Source organism: Blastomyces gilchristii (assembly GCF_000003855.2).
Source record: "Blastomyces gilchristii SLH14081 genomic scaffold supercont1.1, whole genome shotgun sequence".
Taxonomy (NCBI): Eukaryota; Fungi; Ascomycota; class Eurotiomycetes; order Onygenales; family Ajellomycetaceae; genus Blastomyces; species Blastomyces gilchristii.
In genome coordinates, this window is record NW_003101682.1 from 5,491,953 (window position 1) to 5,509,444 (window position 17,492).

Here is a 17,492-nt window from a genome sequence, read left to right on the forward strand (position 1 = left end):
TGAAGAGATGATATATTATACTGAGAATTCTTTGAACTGAGTGATGATATAGATATCTTTCTTGATTAAGAGAGAAAGCTCAACAGTAAACACAGCTGAACATCACTGCTGATGAGCACACAGACTTCAGCCAGCGGCTTCAGAGGAAGGCCATGCTTGTGAGGTAGCAGAGCGCTGGCAGAGGCATCACAACGTGGGGCTGAGGGAGGGAGAGAGAGAAGGGGGCTTCTGGCCTCTAGAGTGCGAGAATGAGGGCATTTGCACAGTGAGAATGGCTTGAGGTGCCGCGGACGCCGCGGCGCCCACAGCTTGAAGTTGTTCACATGAAAAAACGCGAGAGCCATCTGGATAGAGGATTGAGGATTGGAGAGGGAAGATTTTAAGAGATTTTGAGTCAGGAGTGATCAGAGGAGCAGGAAGGAAAGCAGGAATTGAGTCAGAGAGAAGAGTGTGCATGAGATGAGAAAAACAGATTGCAAAGTGCCAGTATCTTGAAGATTCTGTAGAAGGCTCAGTCATCTCTTATAGCTTCTCTCAGCACAGAGACTTCATTGCTGCACAGTCTCACATCTCTCATTGAAGATTAAGTGAACAGAGTGAAGAGATGAATTCCTCTGATCTCTGAACCCCTCTTCTGAGACTGCTGATATGTCTCATGCTGGTCAAAAAGCCACCTGAAGCCTGATAACCAGTGACCTGCTTCAATCACATTTGATCATTCATTACTTACAGTCTTCACATGTTCAGAGCATACTATTCTGACACTGTTCTGCCTGTCTTGGTCCTCATCTGACCTGCAGATGCACATCAGTGCAAATGAAATGCAGCATTTTTACTATTAACTCATGAAAAGAAATTGTGACAATGATAGTTAGCCTTGGTGACTCAAAGAGTGATGCAACCCACATCACTCAGGCCCAGCAAGCACTCTGAGCCCCGGTCCCCGGACACCAGCCCACCGGCCATCCCAACATGCTCAATCAGCTGCCGCCTCCTCCATCTTCACACGCAATCCCATCAATGGAAGGGGTTTCAAGACAAGCTGAGTCTTGAAAAGAAGACCTTCCAACAAGTTAAAATAGAAAAAACTTGGAAGATGAAAATGAAAATTGAAAATAGAAGAATAAATCAACCAGGGAGTAGAAATTTCTGCTGCTGGGAATCACTGATCACACAGCACAGTGAAAGGCACACTTGCAGAAAAACAGGGGGTGCGGACGCCCCAGCAGCCTCAATCCCAGAGTCAAGCAGGGTAGCATCATGAAGAGGCAATGTGGAGGGCTCAGAGGCCAACCAGGTGATATCAGAACAGCAGCTCGACGACTCCGCAGGCGCAGGATCCAAGACAGATGAGGGCTGAATAAGACAGCACCATCCCTGGCAGGGGGGGAAATGAAGAAGGAGGCAGTGCATGCGAGAGTGAGCGCCAGAGCCAGAGCCCAGGGCAAGGATGAGTGAGAAAGAGAAATGAAGAAGGAAGGAAGAAGAGAGTGTGTGATCATTGTGAGGGGGCATGAGACAGGTTTTTATAGATCACAGCATCTGTTGAAGCAGCATGAGAAGGTGCAAAAGTGGTGAGAGAGCAGTCATCCCTGAAACAGCAACAGTGCTGCTGCATCGGGCCTCAGGCGCGCGGTGGGCTGGGCGCCCCGCTAACCGGCACAAAAGATACTCAAGTACGGAGTAACTACTAAGTAACTTAACTTTTAGTCTACAAGCGAGTCGGCCAGACAGGCCAGTCGCAGCTTTAGATCCTCTTAGTTAGCTGTAGCCTCGGGACCTACCATCAATCAGCTTGAGCGAACGGTTCTATTTCAGGTGGAAGCATACTCATTATTCCCGATTTAAATCTGGTCTTTTCCCGATGATTACTGCGAGAATTGTCGCTCGAAGTGGCCTCGAACAAGACCAGTCCCGCGGAATACATCATTGTCCTGGCTGGTGAGCATCCCGCTGGAAGCAGAAAGGGAGGTGAGAGCTGTTGTGGTGAACTCATTTGGGGGCCGGAGGGGGATTAGGAAGAGATCTATGTGCGAAATGATGAGATATTGAAAAGTTTATTCAAGATATAGTTATTATTATCTATGGAGACTATTGCTTGAGCGAGACAAAGCGTAACTTATACGGTTGTAGAAAGAACCGCAATGTTCAATTCCACTACCACTTAATTTTCAGGTTCTTCTGTTTTTCACTAAGTTCATCACCTTGAGGCGAAGTGTGCTGATGAAGATGGGTGCCTTTTAATGTACTGGTTTAATATCTTGAACAGCCTCTTCTCCCTGTCCCTACTTTGGTAACCTCCCCTAAACTAGCTAGGGCTTATGGAAATATTCCGGTTTCAGATAAAAAAATGTGTCAATTTTGAAGGAAAGACAGTCGAGATGAAGAGAAGTTCTATTTTTGTGATGTGTGGGAAGTGATTATCAACATTCACCCTTATTATATATATATCACCCCTATTATCAACGGGGATATCCTTCCACCAGGTCATTGCTGAGTATTAGAGATAAGAAAATATTATTATTGTTACTGAACACGTCTACAAACTACCTCATCGGCATCAAAGTAATGCCTGTAAACTGCCCAAGGTTGATATAGTCTGAGGAAGATTCAAAACTCAGTATATCTCTCTAGCAACACGCCCCTTCACTCTCCGCCCCTATATCGCTGCATATACCTATAGGTATGTAAGTAAGCACCTACATCCTCCTATGACCTTTGGGCTCCACATTTCGGCCCAAGCCTATTGATACCCCACGAATGGCTTTTCTCGAACCAGAGTCCTCCTCCCAAACATTCTCATTGCGCTGCTATCCAAACGAGCAACACTTATTAGGACTGTGTATCAGGTCTAGTTGTTTTTCATCGTACACCTGTCAGCCGAATATTTTACCGCGATGTGAGCATCCAGGCACCCCAAATCGCGTCTTCTTCCCCCCTCGCAGTATCGAAGCTCAGAGCTCATATTAACGTCATTGCCCTAAGGCAGAAGAAGTTCGTGGGCAAAGTGATGTCCTATCACTATGGAGGAATCACAACGAGTCCCCTGGGCAGTGGGGATTGGCTCGAGGCCTATGGCCTGTACGCTACCGTTTGTGGAGCTTCAGCTAAGCGCGGCCCCATCCAAAAGCTTACGCCAACTTCATATCTCCAAACCTCCTGGCAGGGGCTTCAGAGATGTGAATGGTGAGTTAAAACATTGCAATTCAAAGTGCTGTGGGAGTGTCCTTCTAGGCTCACGATCTCCTGCCCAGCCGGGCTGCTACCGGTTTCGATACCGACGAGGCCGAATCCATGTAGGCAGGACCCAAACAAGCTGTGAGGGACTGAGTTTCTCTGGCTGCTCAACATGCTGAATCGGGAGCAGCAATCTTTTGGGGGTTGCAGTAAATCCAGAGCAGGTTGATCGATGCAGCCCTTGAGGCGAGCTCAGGTATCTGTGAAAAGTCAAGCTCCGACCTCGGCGTTTCCTGGAAACTTGAGGACGTGGAGGGAGGCTTGGCCGGGTGCGAGCAACGTTGTTGTCTCTAAGGGTGCCTTGCCAGGGCCTCCTCGCCTTGCATCAGGCTCTGGCTCTAGTGCCATGGGTGGCTTGAGGTACTGATATGACATTATTGGCAACATTTAGTCGTGGCTGACGTGCAGAAATTGTATGCACAATACAAACAGGATTTGAGTAGAATTCACCTCGCTCGATGGCGTGGCACAGTTTTCATGGACGGATCGGAGGACATGCGCAGTGTTTCGAAGCAGAACTGTTCGAGGATGCTTAATTAACTAGGTTAATGGACCAGCAACTGCTCAATACTGCCAACAGAAAAGCCGCTAGTCCCCTGCTGGGAAATTTCCAACCACCTGGGCCTGGGGGGAGGTTAGAGTCTGAAGCGATACGATGTAACCGGGCCTGAAGCGTCGAGCGCCGCCCTGTTTCCGCTTCACATATATTTGGTCAGGCAGTGAGGGAAAAGGATTATATTCACGCCAAACGCCCAATTCATCCGGACTTCAACCCCGTTTGTTTCTTGGTGAGGCTTATTTCTACTTGAGAATTTCCTGGTTAAACGGTAGGGCATGACCGCCAGTTGCTTGCTAGCCTGGGGCCTCACCCTCACCTGACATAATATTATTGAGGAACCCAGCAAAACACAACTACTATTAACAAAGAATGGCTATCCCCATCAACTGCTAAATAATGAGCGGGGTGCTGAAAAACCGGGAAAGAGTACGTGGGCGGATGACAGAACGACAGCTGGTTGCCAGATGTGAAAACACTCCGCAAAAATCAAATGGGTTTGCCTTCGGACAAAATGGATGAGCAGGAAATAGGGCTGCCATTTGAAGCGTCGAAGTCAAGCCTCACACGGAGGCTCATGGAGCGCCAATCCTTTGCGCCAAATGCTAATCTTGGAGGAAATGCCACAGAGGATTTACGACCTACATAGTATGCTGAACGTCTCCACAGTAGCTTTTGCCTTGCCAGCAAAATGCTCCACATCGATTGAAGCCTCACGCCGGAATAACTTTTGATAGGTTTGGCGGGCCCGTTTTGTGCACGTACGCCCTATCAATGGGGTGGATTGACTTGTTCGCGCCCTCCTCCCCTGGGGTTCAAATCGTCACTCTATACCTGCCTGGCCGCTGACAGTTTTTCCGGAATACTGCTAGGATGCCTTCTGTTGATGAGCAGAGTCGGTTTTCTCGCCTTACTCGATGAGTTGACGACTGAACTGACTTTCCATCTTATGAAAATGCTTCCATTTGCGACTTGAGGAAGGAGACTTTCTTGACTGCGGCCTTTTTCCCTATTCTCAGATCTCCCTGTCCCTCGTCCCTTGTTTCCTCCACCTTTTTTCTGTGCTCCTTTTCGCTTCTGGTCTTTGCTATTGCATCTCTGCGTATTTTACTCAGTTTACTCAGTACCGATTGAGCTGATCTCGATTTCCCAACACTACTTTGCGGTATTGATACACTTTGACCTGGTATGAAATCTTAGAACTCATCATTTGCTCCACAGAATCGCCTACCCAAGCCAGGAACACTGCGCTGGCACCCCTAACATGGCACTCAACCATCATTTGAGTTTAAATTATCCCGATGCCGATGTTTCCCAAAACCAGTATGATTTGGTTGAGCGGGGGATCCAGGAACCGGTTCTTCCATCGGATCTATCCCACGATTTACGAGGCGTCCAACCCACTGAAAGCGAGAGCTATGACTCGGAATTCCTCACCTATGCGCAACGTGACTCCAACCCCCCCATTTCGTCTGGGTTAGGGGAGGTACAGGGTACACAACTCCGACGACTAGAGGAACATTGGGAAGTCACTTTGAAACCTTCTCCAGCTGCTCCAAATTTTGGGTCTGGTGCCACTACCGGAACAGCACAATGTGCTGAGTCGCGAACAGCTGAACCTTGGGACCAATGGAGCTACGATTTTGACGCCATGCTGTCCATGTATACTTCCGCAGAGAACCTTGATACCATCAACCCGGGAGCCTCAGAGTTTACAGGTGGTTTTGTGGCCTCAGACGGCGGTATAAGAGAGTTAGAGGTTAGCTACTCACATCAAGACCAATCTGCAAGGTTTCTAACGGAGCCCGGTTATCTACCGGACAAGTCGAATTTGGTGCCGTCGCACCAATATAGTAGGATTTCCTCTACCTGTCGTGATGTCTGCGATTTACTAGAGCATTGTGGAGCCACGAACGACGCTCTCGTGAGATACGATTCTCATGTTGCTTCTGGTTTGGTTGAGCAACAGGACACTCAGATACCCAACAATGGGCAGCAAGGTTTGGATGTGTTGCCTGTTTCGTGTGAACCGATGGACGGAAGGACAAACCTGCAAACTGCCAATCCGAATGAGCGCACGGGTGATATACAGGGTGACTCGAAGCAGAAAAGTTGCTGGCAATGTCGGTTCAAACATGAAAAGGTATTTGATCCATGGTACTCGAAGCATCTGCCCCTTAAGACTAATTTCTGCCGTAGTGTGCCGGCGGGACCCCTTGTCGTAATTGCGAAGACATAAAGGGACGCAAAGGACCTTATCGCTATATAGTCCCATGTTTTAGAAATGGGCTGGAAGAATTTAGTGGCGCACTTTTTCCAGGTATGTCAAACCCCCCTCGAACTGAATGCGATAAGAGCACCGGTTTAATATTGATTAGACACCCTGAGTGGTCAGATATTGCCCCATAGTTGGCATCCTGAGCATATAACTCACTTTCAAAATAATCCATTCCCTGGAAGATTTACTCTCCTGATTAGTGTTGGGTTTGGCGAGCCTATTCAGACCCGTGGATGGAGGATTGACGCACAGCGAGAAGTGCTCGTAAGGACACGAACAATAAAAACCGACAATGGAAGCTCAACCGTCGCTTCTGAAGAAGTCCTCCCGATTCGTCCAGGGGGTAAGTTGAACGATTTCTATAACAACATCAGATCTTGGGTGCATAATATGGTCCAAAGGCCAGATTTAGGTTCCTGGATTTTTGCAACTCAGAAGAACAAGATTCACAGTCGTGCGAGCTGTCAGGTATTGCTCGCGATTTGCCGTTACTTTGTTGAGTGCGGAGCCGACGACTTCGCTCCACGGGCCTCGCTAGGGCTCTCTGCGGAGGATCGAGAATCTAGAGTCGATCCTAACGCTACTCTGCGCCACGCTTTGAAAGCGGCTATCCTTGCGACTGTACTTTCTACATGCTTAAAGATTGCCCCCGAGAGCTTCGACAGTCTCCAGGAGATCTTTCAAATGCATCCTGATGAACTATCTCGAATGCGGACAATACCACACTTAGTGAACAAAGCGTTTAAGCTTGCGGTTTATAAAATCGAGGAGTTCCACATATATCATGCACTTCTTGGGCTTGATAAGCTGCTGGGCCAAAAAGGCATACCAGAAGGTCATGTAGGCTGCATCGTTACTCTTCTCGCCACCGCAATGAGTTCTACGCAACTTTCATTAGTGGACCTTTGTCGCACGACACGGGGCACTGATGGGGCCGTGGTGTTTGCGCAAGTAAAGCATGAAATCTCCGAACTGGAATCTCTATTTTCTAAACTAAGGTGCCTTTTCCACCGGCGATGCAAAATCGAACGCATCAGGGAAGAACAACGATATAGAGGTCTAGACGTAAAAACTCAAAAATTAGTGGATAGCCTCTCGAAGGAAATTCGTGCATTAAAGGGTGAGTTCATATGAACAATCTTGGCTTTGTTTTTTTCCTCTCCTTCCACCTCTCCATTCTAGCTAGAACTAATGGCACCTCCTTAGAGAATACAAGTAATATGGACGACCTGGAGTTTGAAAGTATGGAGCATATCCAGGACCTTGCACTTGGAAATAGTGTACCGGGGGATATTGCTCAATTCAACAGTGATAGGTTATTTTATGGCCTATGGGGTCCTTTGTTGCCCGAAAACTCCCGCAAACGCAAGAGTCGGAATTAAGGGAACTTGGGAATTCACAACCCAACTGATTCCAAAAGAAAATTACTGTAACCTCCGATTCTAGGTGCATTCAGCCTGAACGCCTGGCACATCCCGTTTCCCTTTCCCTACGGCGATGTATTTGCAGTTTCCAACTGGATGAGTACTCTGTAGACAGTATTAGGAAGAGGGATTCCTGTCCTATCTTGCCGTTCTCCAAATGTTGTTTTTAAAGGTGGCTTGGATCGTTGCTGTCCGCCTTTCGTAAGTCGTGATGTAATGAGTGCTTTCTCGCCCCCTGTTTGTTTTGGACATCTTGACTTTACACAGATTGTCTGAATAATTTACCCGTCAGATTTCTTGCTTTATAGATAGCCTCATAATGTATAATTGAGCATTTTTGTTATTGGATAGATAGTTATGTTTGAGGGGGAGAAGAGCCGTCTGCTGTTCAAAGCGTCTAGCGTATAGCGTCCTGCACTTCAAAGGAATTACATAGTATTCATCATAAACAAATATAGACAGAATACTATATTCTTGAGGAAAGGGTAGATATTCTGAAACACCACATCTAATCGAAATAATAAGACAGCACGCTGCCTGACGTACGCATAGTACATGTCATATGTAAAAAGAAATGTCCATCATATTAGATAGTCCTCGCCGCCCCATGAGTACTGGAGCGGAAGGGTGGAGTAGACGACAGTCTCTGCTAAAAAACTGTTATAGGCTTGATCTTCCACGTGATTTATTAAAAAACGAAGTATGCATGCGATGGCCATTGAGAGGCAACATGATGCTGGCAATGCTGTGGTTTTTGAGTGTGATGGGTGGGGATATTTTGTTTGTTTACTTTTTTTACTTTTTTTTCTTTTTTTTTCTTTTTTTCATCCCTCAACATTTCCTGGCGAGCTGCTCCATTTCTTAGGATGGCATTTAATCAACCCCGTGTCATTTTCCCCCGGGAGTTAGCGCCGTAATCGTATTGAGAATTGCTGTGGAAGGGGAATGAATAAGGAACGAAAATGAACAAAAATTGAGCAACCAGCTGCGGGAGGAGAATGGAATGGAATGGAATGAGATGGGTATTTGAAAATGCATAAAATAGTCAGGCAATATCATTAAACCTGAGAATCGTCATCAGAATCATTACTGGCCTCCATGAGGCAGGGAATACAATACTCAGAAAGTCAAGGATAAAGAAAATAAAAATAAAAAATTGTTGAACAGAAGCAGAACCGAAGAGGAAGAGGTTTTAAACACTTTGCCTAGCTTGATTCGCCGGCCCGAAAGTATTTCCGGATATCACGTGAATTCCAAATTCAACCTAGCGAAACTCGCCCATTTTGACGACAAGCTGGTCTTTTTTCTTTTTTTGCTTCCTCATCACACTTTTATAACAATACCTCTGAACGCATAATCAACCTCCAGTTTCTGGTTTTCTTCTTTCAGAGAACCCTCGATAGGATGGCTAGGTCATATTGGCGTACTCGAGTGAACCACGGGCATTTTTTGGCTTCGCGACCGTTATGCTCACTTTGTGTGTTCATAGCATATGGTCGACTTGGAGTCACCTGCTGCCCTGACATATCTACCTGTTTAACAACGGAGACTTTACAGATATGACTTGATAACTGCAAATTGCCGATAATTACCGTATCGATTGTATGAATATTGGCCGAAAGTACCTAGGTAGCCTCTAGCGTTAGTTTTTTTGTCGCGCTGTTTTAACCGTTGTGCGAAGAACGTTGTGAGATGTTCTATGAGATCAAAACCTGATGAAAAACAGGCTGCGGCTCAATGCCCATGTTGTCAGTGGACTCCTTAGCCGTAATTTCATCATTCCGTCACCTGGAATAAAGAAAAAATATATTATTGTGAGATTGACGCTGAATTGTCTCCCCCTCTATTATATATCTATATTTAAAAGCACATAATGATGCATGAGAGCCAAGACACGAAAACAAGAGAATATATGACGGGGTATCTTATGGAGAAAAAAAAGGAAAGAAAGGTAAAATAGCTGCCGATGCAGATGCCCAAGAGATCTCGTACTCCCAACGAAAATCAAAGCGAAAACGAAGGTGAAGCGGAAACCTCAATCTGGATGTGAGGAGATATAACCAAAGCCTGGGAAAGATAAAAGTAAGGCGAACAGGTTTGATTGGCTACTGTCTGATAGGTTCAACGCCCTGCGGTACAAGGGCCTCATCTGGATAAAATATCAGAGGATGAGCTTTGCGAATTCTTATAATAATATATATATTGGAAACGTACTCATCAGTCATATTCATTTCTGCAAACTCTAGCCATTTCCCAGATATGGACCGTTTCCAGAATCGAACCGCGCCGTCATCACCGGACGAGAGGAGGCAATCTCCTGTTGGATCAGTTAGAAGTTGGAAGAACACTTCACATGGTCAAAGTACGACCATGACTCTAGTAGGGCTTTTTACAGACCACAGGAACGGGTGATACCACTCACCTGCCTGGGAAAATTCCACCTGCCACACGTCCAAATGCTTGCTATTAATGGATGCGACTTCTTTGTATGTGTGGGTAAAAAGTGCGTCTCCACCTCCTTGTCGATTCATCAGCGGAGCAGGTGAGCGGTTGGCAAGAGCCGTACCAATACCTGACGGAGTAGATGCACGACTAGTAGATGAATGAGACGAAACAACTGCCTGCCGGCTATTACCGTTCGCTGGGTTATTTGTAGAATTGGTCACGGCCGTGTAGACTTCAAATACTTTCACCACGCCGTCTTTCGACCCGCTAGCAATCAAGTCGCAACCGCGCACGGAACCGTTAGCCCATGATATATCGCGCACCAAGCCGCCATGCCCTCCAAGCTCTATGGCATGATAAAATCGCCGGTTCGCATCTGTCCGATAGATTTTCACGGTATCCATGGCCGCGACGACGAGGGACAGGCACTTGCTATCCCAGCCGGGCAAAATAATTTGCGTGATATCCATGGGGTCATGGTAGAATTGTACTTTGAAGCTGGTTTCCTCACCGCGGGACGGTTCTGTGCAGACCCTGAACTGATCGACCTGTTGCCATTCTGCCAAACTATCAGGGCTGACAGGCTCGAGAACGGTGAGAAGTCCATCGCGTGTGATCAGGGCGAGGTAAGAATCGAGGGCAATATTACGGAAGTCGAGCGAGACATAAGGAGCGCGAACGGGGGACGTAAGGCGAAAGATATTCCGAAAACGGCGTCCGGAATTTGGAGGCTGGGTAACGTCCTCCTGCCAGATCTTGAACCTCATATCCTCCCCTACACTCCCGATATGCTGGCCCGTAAAAGGCCCATTCCATGCTGCCTGTAAACACGGAAAACAAAGAAAAAATGCGCGGAAAGTTAGCCGAAGAAGTTTTTGCTTGAGTGCATATATATGTATACACATTAAATTGCGATGCATGTTAACATTCCCCCGTGAAGGAAGGAAATAATAAAATTTTCTTGCTTTCCTTTCCTTTTCCCTTTTCTTTCAGACGAGAAATCCAAAACTTACGTCGCGAATCTCCGCATCATGGGCGCGCCATGTATCTATAAGCTCCCAGCCTTCATCCTTTTGATCCCAGATCTTGATCCGATGATCGGAAGACGCGGTTAGGATGCGGTTGCCGTAGAAGTTGAACTTCGTGACTGTTACCAGATCGCGGTGGCCAGCATCAAAGTCAGTAAAAGCAGTCATATCGCAGATATTCACAGTCGCAGTGGGCAATTGTCCCTCTTGTCCCTCTTGTCCCTCCGGGTTACTGCGTCCTATATCTTCAGCCGACCAGCGGCTGCATCCGCCCATCTATATAAATGACGTTTGGATATCACGTGAATGGAAAGCTTACGATAACCTTGTTGTGGAAATATTCCACTAGTAAGGCGGTGACAGGCGGCATAATATGTCCAAGCATCTCTACCGAATCCACACACGAAGTGGCCACCGTGATGACAGGTGGCAGAAGGTTATGGTTTGTTTACTTGTTACAACTCAATTATGCGTTTGGGATTCCCCGCGGTCCGGCGCGGTTTGGATTTATTCATGATTTCGTGGAGCGTGTTAGCTGTTTCTTTTTAAGATGAAGGGTACCCTCACCCGCAATGAGACCTGGAGCTTACTGGCACTGGTTGTCGCCTGTCTGGGGGTCATAACCAATACATTCCAGGGTGACGGTGAACCCTTGATCGCGTCTCTTGCTCTCAGCGGCATAGCTTTCGCAGCCACTTTTAGTCTAATACGATGGCTGGGGGAAGTTTTTGTCAAAGCAGGATTGAAAGGGAGGGACATGGCGAAGTTGCGACACAGTGAGATGTATGGACTGCATCAGAAGGAGGCGGAGTCCCCAGTGTTAAACTAGCTAATATCACTGACAATTACTTATTTGACAGACCGGAAGCGATGGGAGCTGTTTGCGCGGTTGTTTATATACTACTACTGATAGTTTTCATACCATTCCCATTTTACAAAGATATTGTAGCTGCGACTTCAGGGGGTGGGAATCGAGATGTAGTGTTAGAGGCGCAACATGTCGAAACGGGACGTTTTCTTCATCGATTCCCTCATAGTAAGGTAGGAGAACAATCTGGATGTCCCCTAAAGTGGCGCTGTGATCTTTGCTAATGTTTATATGAGTGTGTAGCTTGCGTCCTACCTCTCTGGCCTTTTATCGCTCCAGGCAATCCTGATTCTCGGTATCGGGGACGACATGCTTGATATCCGATGGAGACACAAAGTGCTTATCCCTGCGCTCGCTTCAATTCCAATGCTTATAGTATACTTCGTTGATTTTGGAGTCACGCTCGTGGTTGTTCCGGTTCCATTGCGGCCATATCTCGGCCCATTCATAGACCTGGGTTGGTTATATTATGTGTATATGGCCGCTGTTGCCATATTCTGCCCTAACAGCATCAACATGCTTGCTGGGATCAACGGGATTGAGGTATCTCAGTCTCTAGTCATTGCGATCTTGCTACTTATAAATGACGCATTGTACCTTACACCCTTCACGCCTTATCCTCATCCAGCCATGGACTCCCACCTTTTCTCGATATATCTTCTATTGCCATTTATCGCGGTCTCCTTTGCGCTCTGGCTGCATAATTGGTATCCGGCCAAAGTCTTCGTAGGCGATTCCTACTGCTATTTTGCCGGAATGGTATTCGCGGTTGTGGCCATTCTTGGCCATTTCAGCAAGACGCTTTTGCTGCTGTTCGTCCCGCAAATATTTAATTTCCTCTACTCTACTCCTCAATTGTTCCATCTTATTCCTTGCCCGAGACACCGACTGCCACGTTTCAACGCGCGCACGGGATTACTTGAGCCTTCAGTAACGGAATGGCCGCGTCCCCCCATGTTTGTCGTTTCAACCGCTCTCGAGCTACTCCACCAGCTCCGACTCGTGCGAATACGGAAGAACGAGGCCAGAGAAATCATCGAGTCTACCAATCTGACGATTTTAAATCTGTGGCTGGTATGGTTCGGCCCGTTGAGAGAAGACAAGCTTGCCACACATATTGTAATGGTCCAGGTTGTCTGCGGAGTTGCCGGCTTGCTGGTCAGGCACAAGCTTGCGCTATGGGTATTTTCGGAAGACAATCGGTGATTTGTATTAACTGGAAGGGATTGCATGTACATATATGATAGAGTAGTTTTAGACAGTCGAATAATTATTGTTATATCCTGGTAGTTCGTCTTATTTATTGACTCCTCCTGTTGGTGTAGCCGTCATCGCTGCGGCTCCGCGTTCCGATAAGGGACCGAAGGTCTTGGCATTTCTCCGTCCCCGGGCCGATAACCGCTGCAAACCGAGTCATGCAGCGCGGCCAATCACGCTGCTTCCTGATCTGCTTACCGCCGACATCGGCGCCGACCCCTCCCTCTGGCGCAAAGCTCTCTGGAGCTACTTGAAGGCGGCTTCATCCTTTATATACTCCGTACACAGCTTTCTGTTCTGATATTCCTCCTTCATCTCTCATCTGTTCAAACCGAGATCTTTTTGTGCTTTGCCTCTAATCAATATCTATCCTCCCGATCACTACAAACGCAAAGACAACGAACAATTGAGCTACCTAGCTTGCCCGCCTCTTTAACCAGCAGGAGGACGGAATCATGCCTGCCGCAGAGAAGAAACCTAAGACTCTCTATGACAAGGTCTTCCAGGACCATGTTGTGAATGAGCAGGAGGATGGAACTATCTTGCTCTATATTGGTATGCCTGGCTCCCGTTTTGCATGAAGAGCTTTGCCACGGACTGCGCAAGTGTTAACCAGTTCAATAGATAGACATCTCGTCCACGAAGTCACGTCACCTGTAAGTTACTCCCTAGTAATAAGTTAATTATACCCAATCAGCGTACACATATCTAACTATGTCGTTGAATAGCAAGCGTTTGAGGGGCTTAAGAATGCTGGGCGGAAGGTACGGAGACCAGATTGTACTTTGGCCACAGTAGACCATGTACGTTACCATTTTCCCAAGGCTCGTAAATTTATTTTACGCTTGTCTAACTCTCTCTCTACAGAATATCCCCACCACATCTCGCAAGACGTTTAAAAATGTCGAGAATTTCGTGCAAGAGATGGACTCGAGGCTGCAATGTATGACCCTGGAGGAGAATGTGAAGGATTTCGGGCTCACATACTTTGGCTTGGGGGACAAGAGGCAGGGAATCGTGCACGTCATCGGTCCGGAACAGGGGTTCACACTTCCAGGCACAACCGTAGTCTGCGGTGACTCCCACACATCGACGCATGGCGCTTTTGGCGCCTTGGCATTTGGGATTGGCACCAGCGAGGTCGAACATGTGCTGGCCACGCAGACACTCATCACCAAGCGCAGCAAGAACATGCGTGTTCAAGTTGACGGTGAGCTTCTACCAGGTGTTAGCAGCAAGGATATTATTCTCCACGTGATTGGTGTGATTGGAACTGCTGGTGGTAATGGCTCTGTCATTGAATTTTGCGGTTCCGCTATCAGAGGGCTTAGCATGGAGGCGCGTATGTCTATTTGCAACATGAGTATCGAGGCTGGCGCTAGGGCTGGCATGGTTGCACCAGACGAGACTACATTCGAATACTTGAAAGGAAGGCCCTTGGCGCCAAAATACGATAGCCCTGAGTGGAAGAAGGCTGTGAAGTATTGGTCGAGTCTGAAGTCCGACGAAGGTGCTGTATATGATAAAGAAGTTTTCATCGATACAAAGGATATCGTCCCAAGCGTTTCTTGGGGTACCTCCCCGCAGGATGTCGTACCAATCACTGGAGTTGTCCCCGGGCCAGATGACTTTACAGATGAGGATAAGAAGGCGAGCGCAAAGCGCGCTTTGGAATACATGGGACTCACTCCCGGCACGCCAATGCAAGATATCGTCGTCGACAAGGTATTCATTGGATCTTGTACCAACTCCCGCATCGAAGACCTGCGCGCTGCTGCTCACGTGGTTGAGGGTAAGAAAGTAGCTCCAAACATCAAACGGGCGATGATTGTCCCGGGATCGGGTCTGGTCAAGCAACAAGCAGAAGCTGAGGGTCTAGACAAGATCTTCACTGCTGCTGGATTTGAATGGAGAGAAGCTGGTTGTTCTATGTGCCTCGGCATGAACCCAGATATCCTCTCCCCACGCGAGCGATGTGCCAGTACATCTAACCGAAACTTCGAAGGTCGTCAGGGGGCTTACGGGCGGACACATCTCATGTCCCCGGTAATGGCTGCTGCTGCCGCTATCGTCGGCAAGCTTGCTGATGTCCGAAAAATCGAAACTGCCCATCCACTGACCCAAAAGAGGGTCGCGCCAAAGGTTGATGTCGAAGCCGTCGTTGACGAAATCGATACCGAAGATGACCTGGAACGCATCCTCGACTTCCCTGAAGACAATGAACCGCACACTAATAGCTCTACACCCCATACGTCAGCTGGTCTGCCAAAGTTCACGACGCTTAAAGGCATTGCAGCACCACTAGACCGTGCGAATGTGGACACAGATGCCATCATCCCCAAACAATTCCTCAAAACCATCAAGCGCACCGGTCTAGGAAGCGCCCTTTTCTACTCCTTGAGATTCGCTGAAGACGGTTCTGAGAAACCAGATTTCATCCTCAACCAAGAACCATACCGCAACGCCAAAGTCCTCGTAACAGGCGTGAACTTTGGCTGCGGTAGCTCCCGAGAACACGCTCCATGGGCTCTCCTCGATTTCGGCATAAAATGTATAATCGCTCCTTCATACGCAGACATATTCTTCAACAACACATTCAAGAATGGCATGTTGCCCATCATCATCACCGATAGCACTGCATACCAGAATATCTTCGCGGAAGCTCGTGCTGGGAATGAGTTGGAAATCGATCTCCCCAACCAACGTGTCAACGACGCCTCAGGAAACAAGCTGGCGGACTTCGACGTTGAGCAATTCAGGAAACATTGCCTTGTCAATGGTCTGGATGACATTGGACTCACGATGCAGATGGAGCAGAAGATTAAGCAGTTCGAGGCTGTTCGCTCGTTGGAGACGCCATGGCTGGACGGCACGGGATATCTGAAACGCGGCAATGGGAAGAAAGGCCCAGTAATGGTTTCAGCTGCCGCTGTTCCGAAAACGAATAGGGGTGAAGTAAAGGGGGAACCATTGGAGTGGTGAGGAGAATTTTGATTGTCGGGAATGGAGTTTCGTAGGTTTCTTTTTTGAAAAGGACAAGCGCATCTAATGCTGGAAAGGGAGATTAATTCTATATTTGATCAGATCTATCTGTTTTTTCCTTGCTGAGATACCATTTTTTTCTTCTGCTCTTTCTCTCAAAACACAATTATAGTTCGCTTATCCGTTGTTTAATATTTACTTTTCACTTTCGGCTCAGTCCATGCATGCTCTTTAGAAGGAAAAAGCTAAGAAAAAGGGACTTCGATTGAAGCCCTTCACCGGGCTAGGTTTTATAGCTAGTTGAATGAAAATTTCGATCCCTTTTGTGAATGCCTGTAGATGTATCCATCCCCATTCTTGTGCACACCACTGCTCTCCCTCTTTATAGCTGTTTATGCAGACAGTGCCCCAACTACTCCCCCTTAATTTCCCTTACTCCTACATAGGCTAACCTAACCCCCTGGCCTGACTTTAACAACGCTAGATTTCAAACCGGCTGAAAGGGGAGAAAAATAATTCCATTTCTTAAGGAGACTACTTTTTTCCTCTAATCTAACAGATTTACGTTTCATTTCCCTCTATCGCCTATGAAAAGGAAGAGCACTTGTAAGGAAGGACATTATAATCGTCCGCGGTCTCTATCTACTCCGGAGTCCGAACCTCCCTGGTTCGGGGATTAATAACTGTGCTCGTTCGAACATATCCATGTTGCCTGCAAAGAGAGTATCATTTGTAATGTACGTTTATTTAAGCTCTGCGCAGTAGATCATCACACATTCCCCACACCACTCCGCCGACTAGATTTAGCAACAGTATAGGTAGCATCTGCAACGATTGGGTGTGCATGTTGGCATTTCGATATTGGAAAGAATAGAAAGCCGATGGTATTAATAGGTCAAGCTGTGTCTGGATTTGGATATCCCTATGCCCTTCCTTTCTAGATTCTGTATGTCAGCTGAAGACGTGGTAGGGGTTGCTTGGGCCGGTTCAAGTCAAAATATCAGACATGGAATAATCGGCGCTTCCATAGAATTGCTCTGCATCTGTCATTAGTTATTATTACGCCCGATGCTGGTCCTGGACATGAGTTCTGATCCTTCTAGCAAGCTGATGAATTAGTCCAATTGGAGATGACTGGTTGTATGTAATATTCGCTGCCAGCCGGATAGTATTATTATTTGAAAGAAACATGCACGTTTGTTTGGGATAGCTGGTTATTCGAAGGATTTGTCGCTTAGTATCATAATAATAATAGTATGTGATCCACACAGTACAGCGTAGGTGAAGCTGGGCGGACGACAAGCCTACCAGGACGATCTGATCTGAGTGATCTCCCGAGATAGGCAGCGTGCGTACGGAGTACTGTGTCCGCAGTAAGCCTTACTACTGCGTATGCGTAAGCGGCCGTCGCAAGGAT

The 17,492-nt window shown here is 47.3% G+C and overlaps 4 protein-coding genes across 5 annotated transcripts; 3 read left to right on the plus strand and 1 right to left on the minus strand.

Annotated features, from left to right (window-relative positions):
* Positions 1 to 1,766: 1,766 nt before the first annotated feature.
* On the plus strand, positions 1,767 to 8,080 carry BDBG_00590. 2 transcript variants are annotated; one of them, XM_031719955.1, is made up of 5 exons: positions 2,620 to 2,899; positions 2,990 to 5,936; positions 5,993 to 6,113; positions 6,172 to 7,191; positions 7,278 to 8,080. In XM_031719955.1, the coding sequence occupies exons 2-5, from the start codon at positions 5,058 to 5,060 to the stop codon at positions 7,451 to 7,453; spliced, it is 2,196 nt and encodes a 731-aa protein (XP_031575901.1). In that variant the 5' UTR covers positions 2,620 to 2,899; positions 2,990 to 5,057; the 3' UTR covers positions 7,454 to 8,080. The 2 variants fall into 2 exon arrangements, with proteins under 2 accessions (XP_031575900.1, XP_031575901.1); XM_031719954.1 differs by having other exon boundaries at positions 1,767 to 5,936.
* Positions 8,081 to 8,916: 836 nt separating this feature from the next.
* BDBG_00591 (nuclear pore protein Seh1) lies at positions 8,917 to 11,670 on the minus strand. The gene is made up of 4 exons (XM_031719956.1): positions 10,954 to 11,670; positions 9,918 to 10,761; positions 9,710 to 9,812; positions 8,917 to 9,644 (listed from the first exon to the last, which is right to left on the minus strand). Exons 1-4 carry the CDS (start codon positions 11,242 to 11,244, stop codon positions 9,641 to 9,643), a joined length of 1,242 nt encoding a protein of 413 aa, XP_031575902.1. The 5' UTR covers positions 11,245 to 11,670; the 3' UTR covers positions 8,917 to 9,640.
* Positions 11,369 to 13,215, plus strand: BDBG_00592 (UDP-N-acetylglucosamine-dolichyl-phosphate N-acetylglucosaminephosphotransferase). The gene is made up of 3 exons (XM_002629300.2): positions 11,369 to 11,751; positions 11,829 to 12,009; positions 12,080 to 13,215. Exons 1-3 carry the CDS (start codon positions 11,519 to 11,521, stop codon positions 13,040 to 13,042), a joined length of 1,377 nt encoding a protein of 458 aa, XP_002629346.1. The 5' UTR covers positions 11,369 to 11,518; the 3' UTR covers positions 13,043 to 13,215.
* Positions 13,216 to 13,224: 9 nt separating this feature from the next.
* On the plus strand, positions 13,225 to 17,149 carry BDBG_00593 (3-isopropylmalate dehydratase). Its single transcript, XM_002629301.2, has 4 exons — positions 13,225 to 13,648; positions 13,718 to 13,749; positions 13,822 to 13,896; positions 13,961 to 17,149. Exons 1-4 carry the CDS (start codon positions 13,549 to 13,551, stop codon positions 16,073 to 16,075), a joined length of 2,322 nt encoding a protein of 773 aa, XP_002629347.1. The 5' UTR covers positions 13,225 to 13,548; the 3' UTR covers positions 16,076 to 17,149.
* Positions 17,150 to 17,492: the final 343 nt, after the last annotated feature.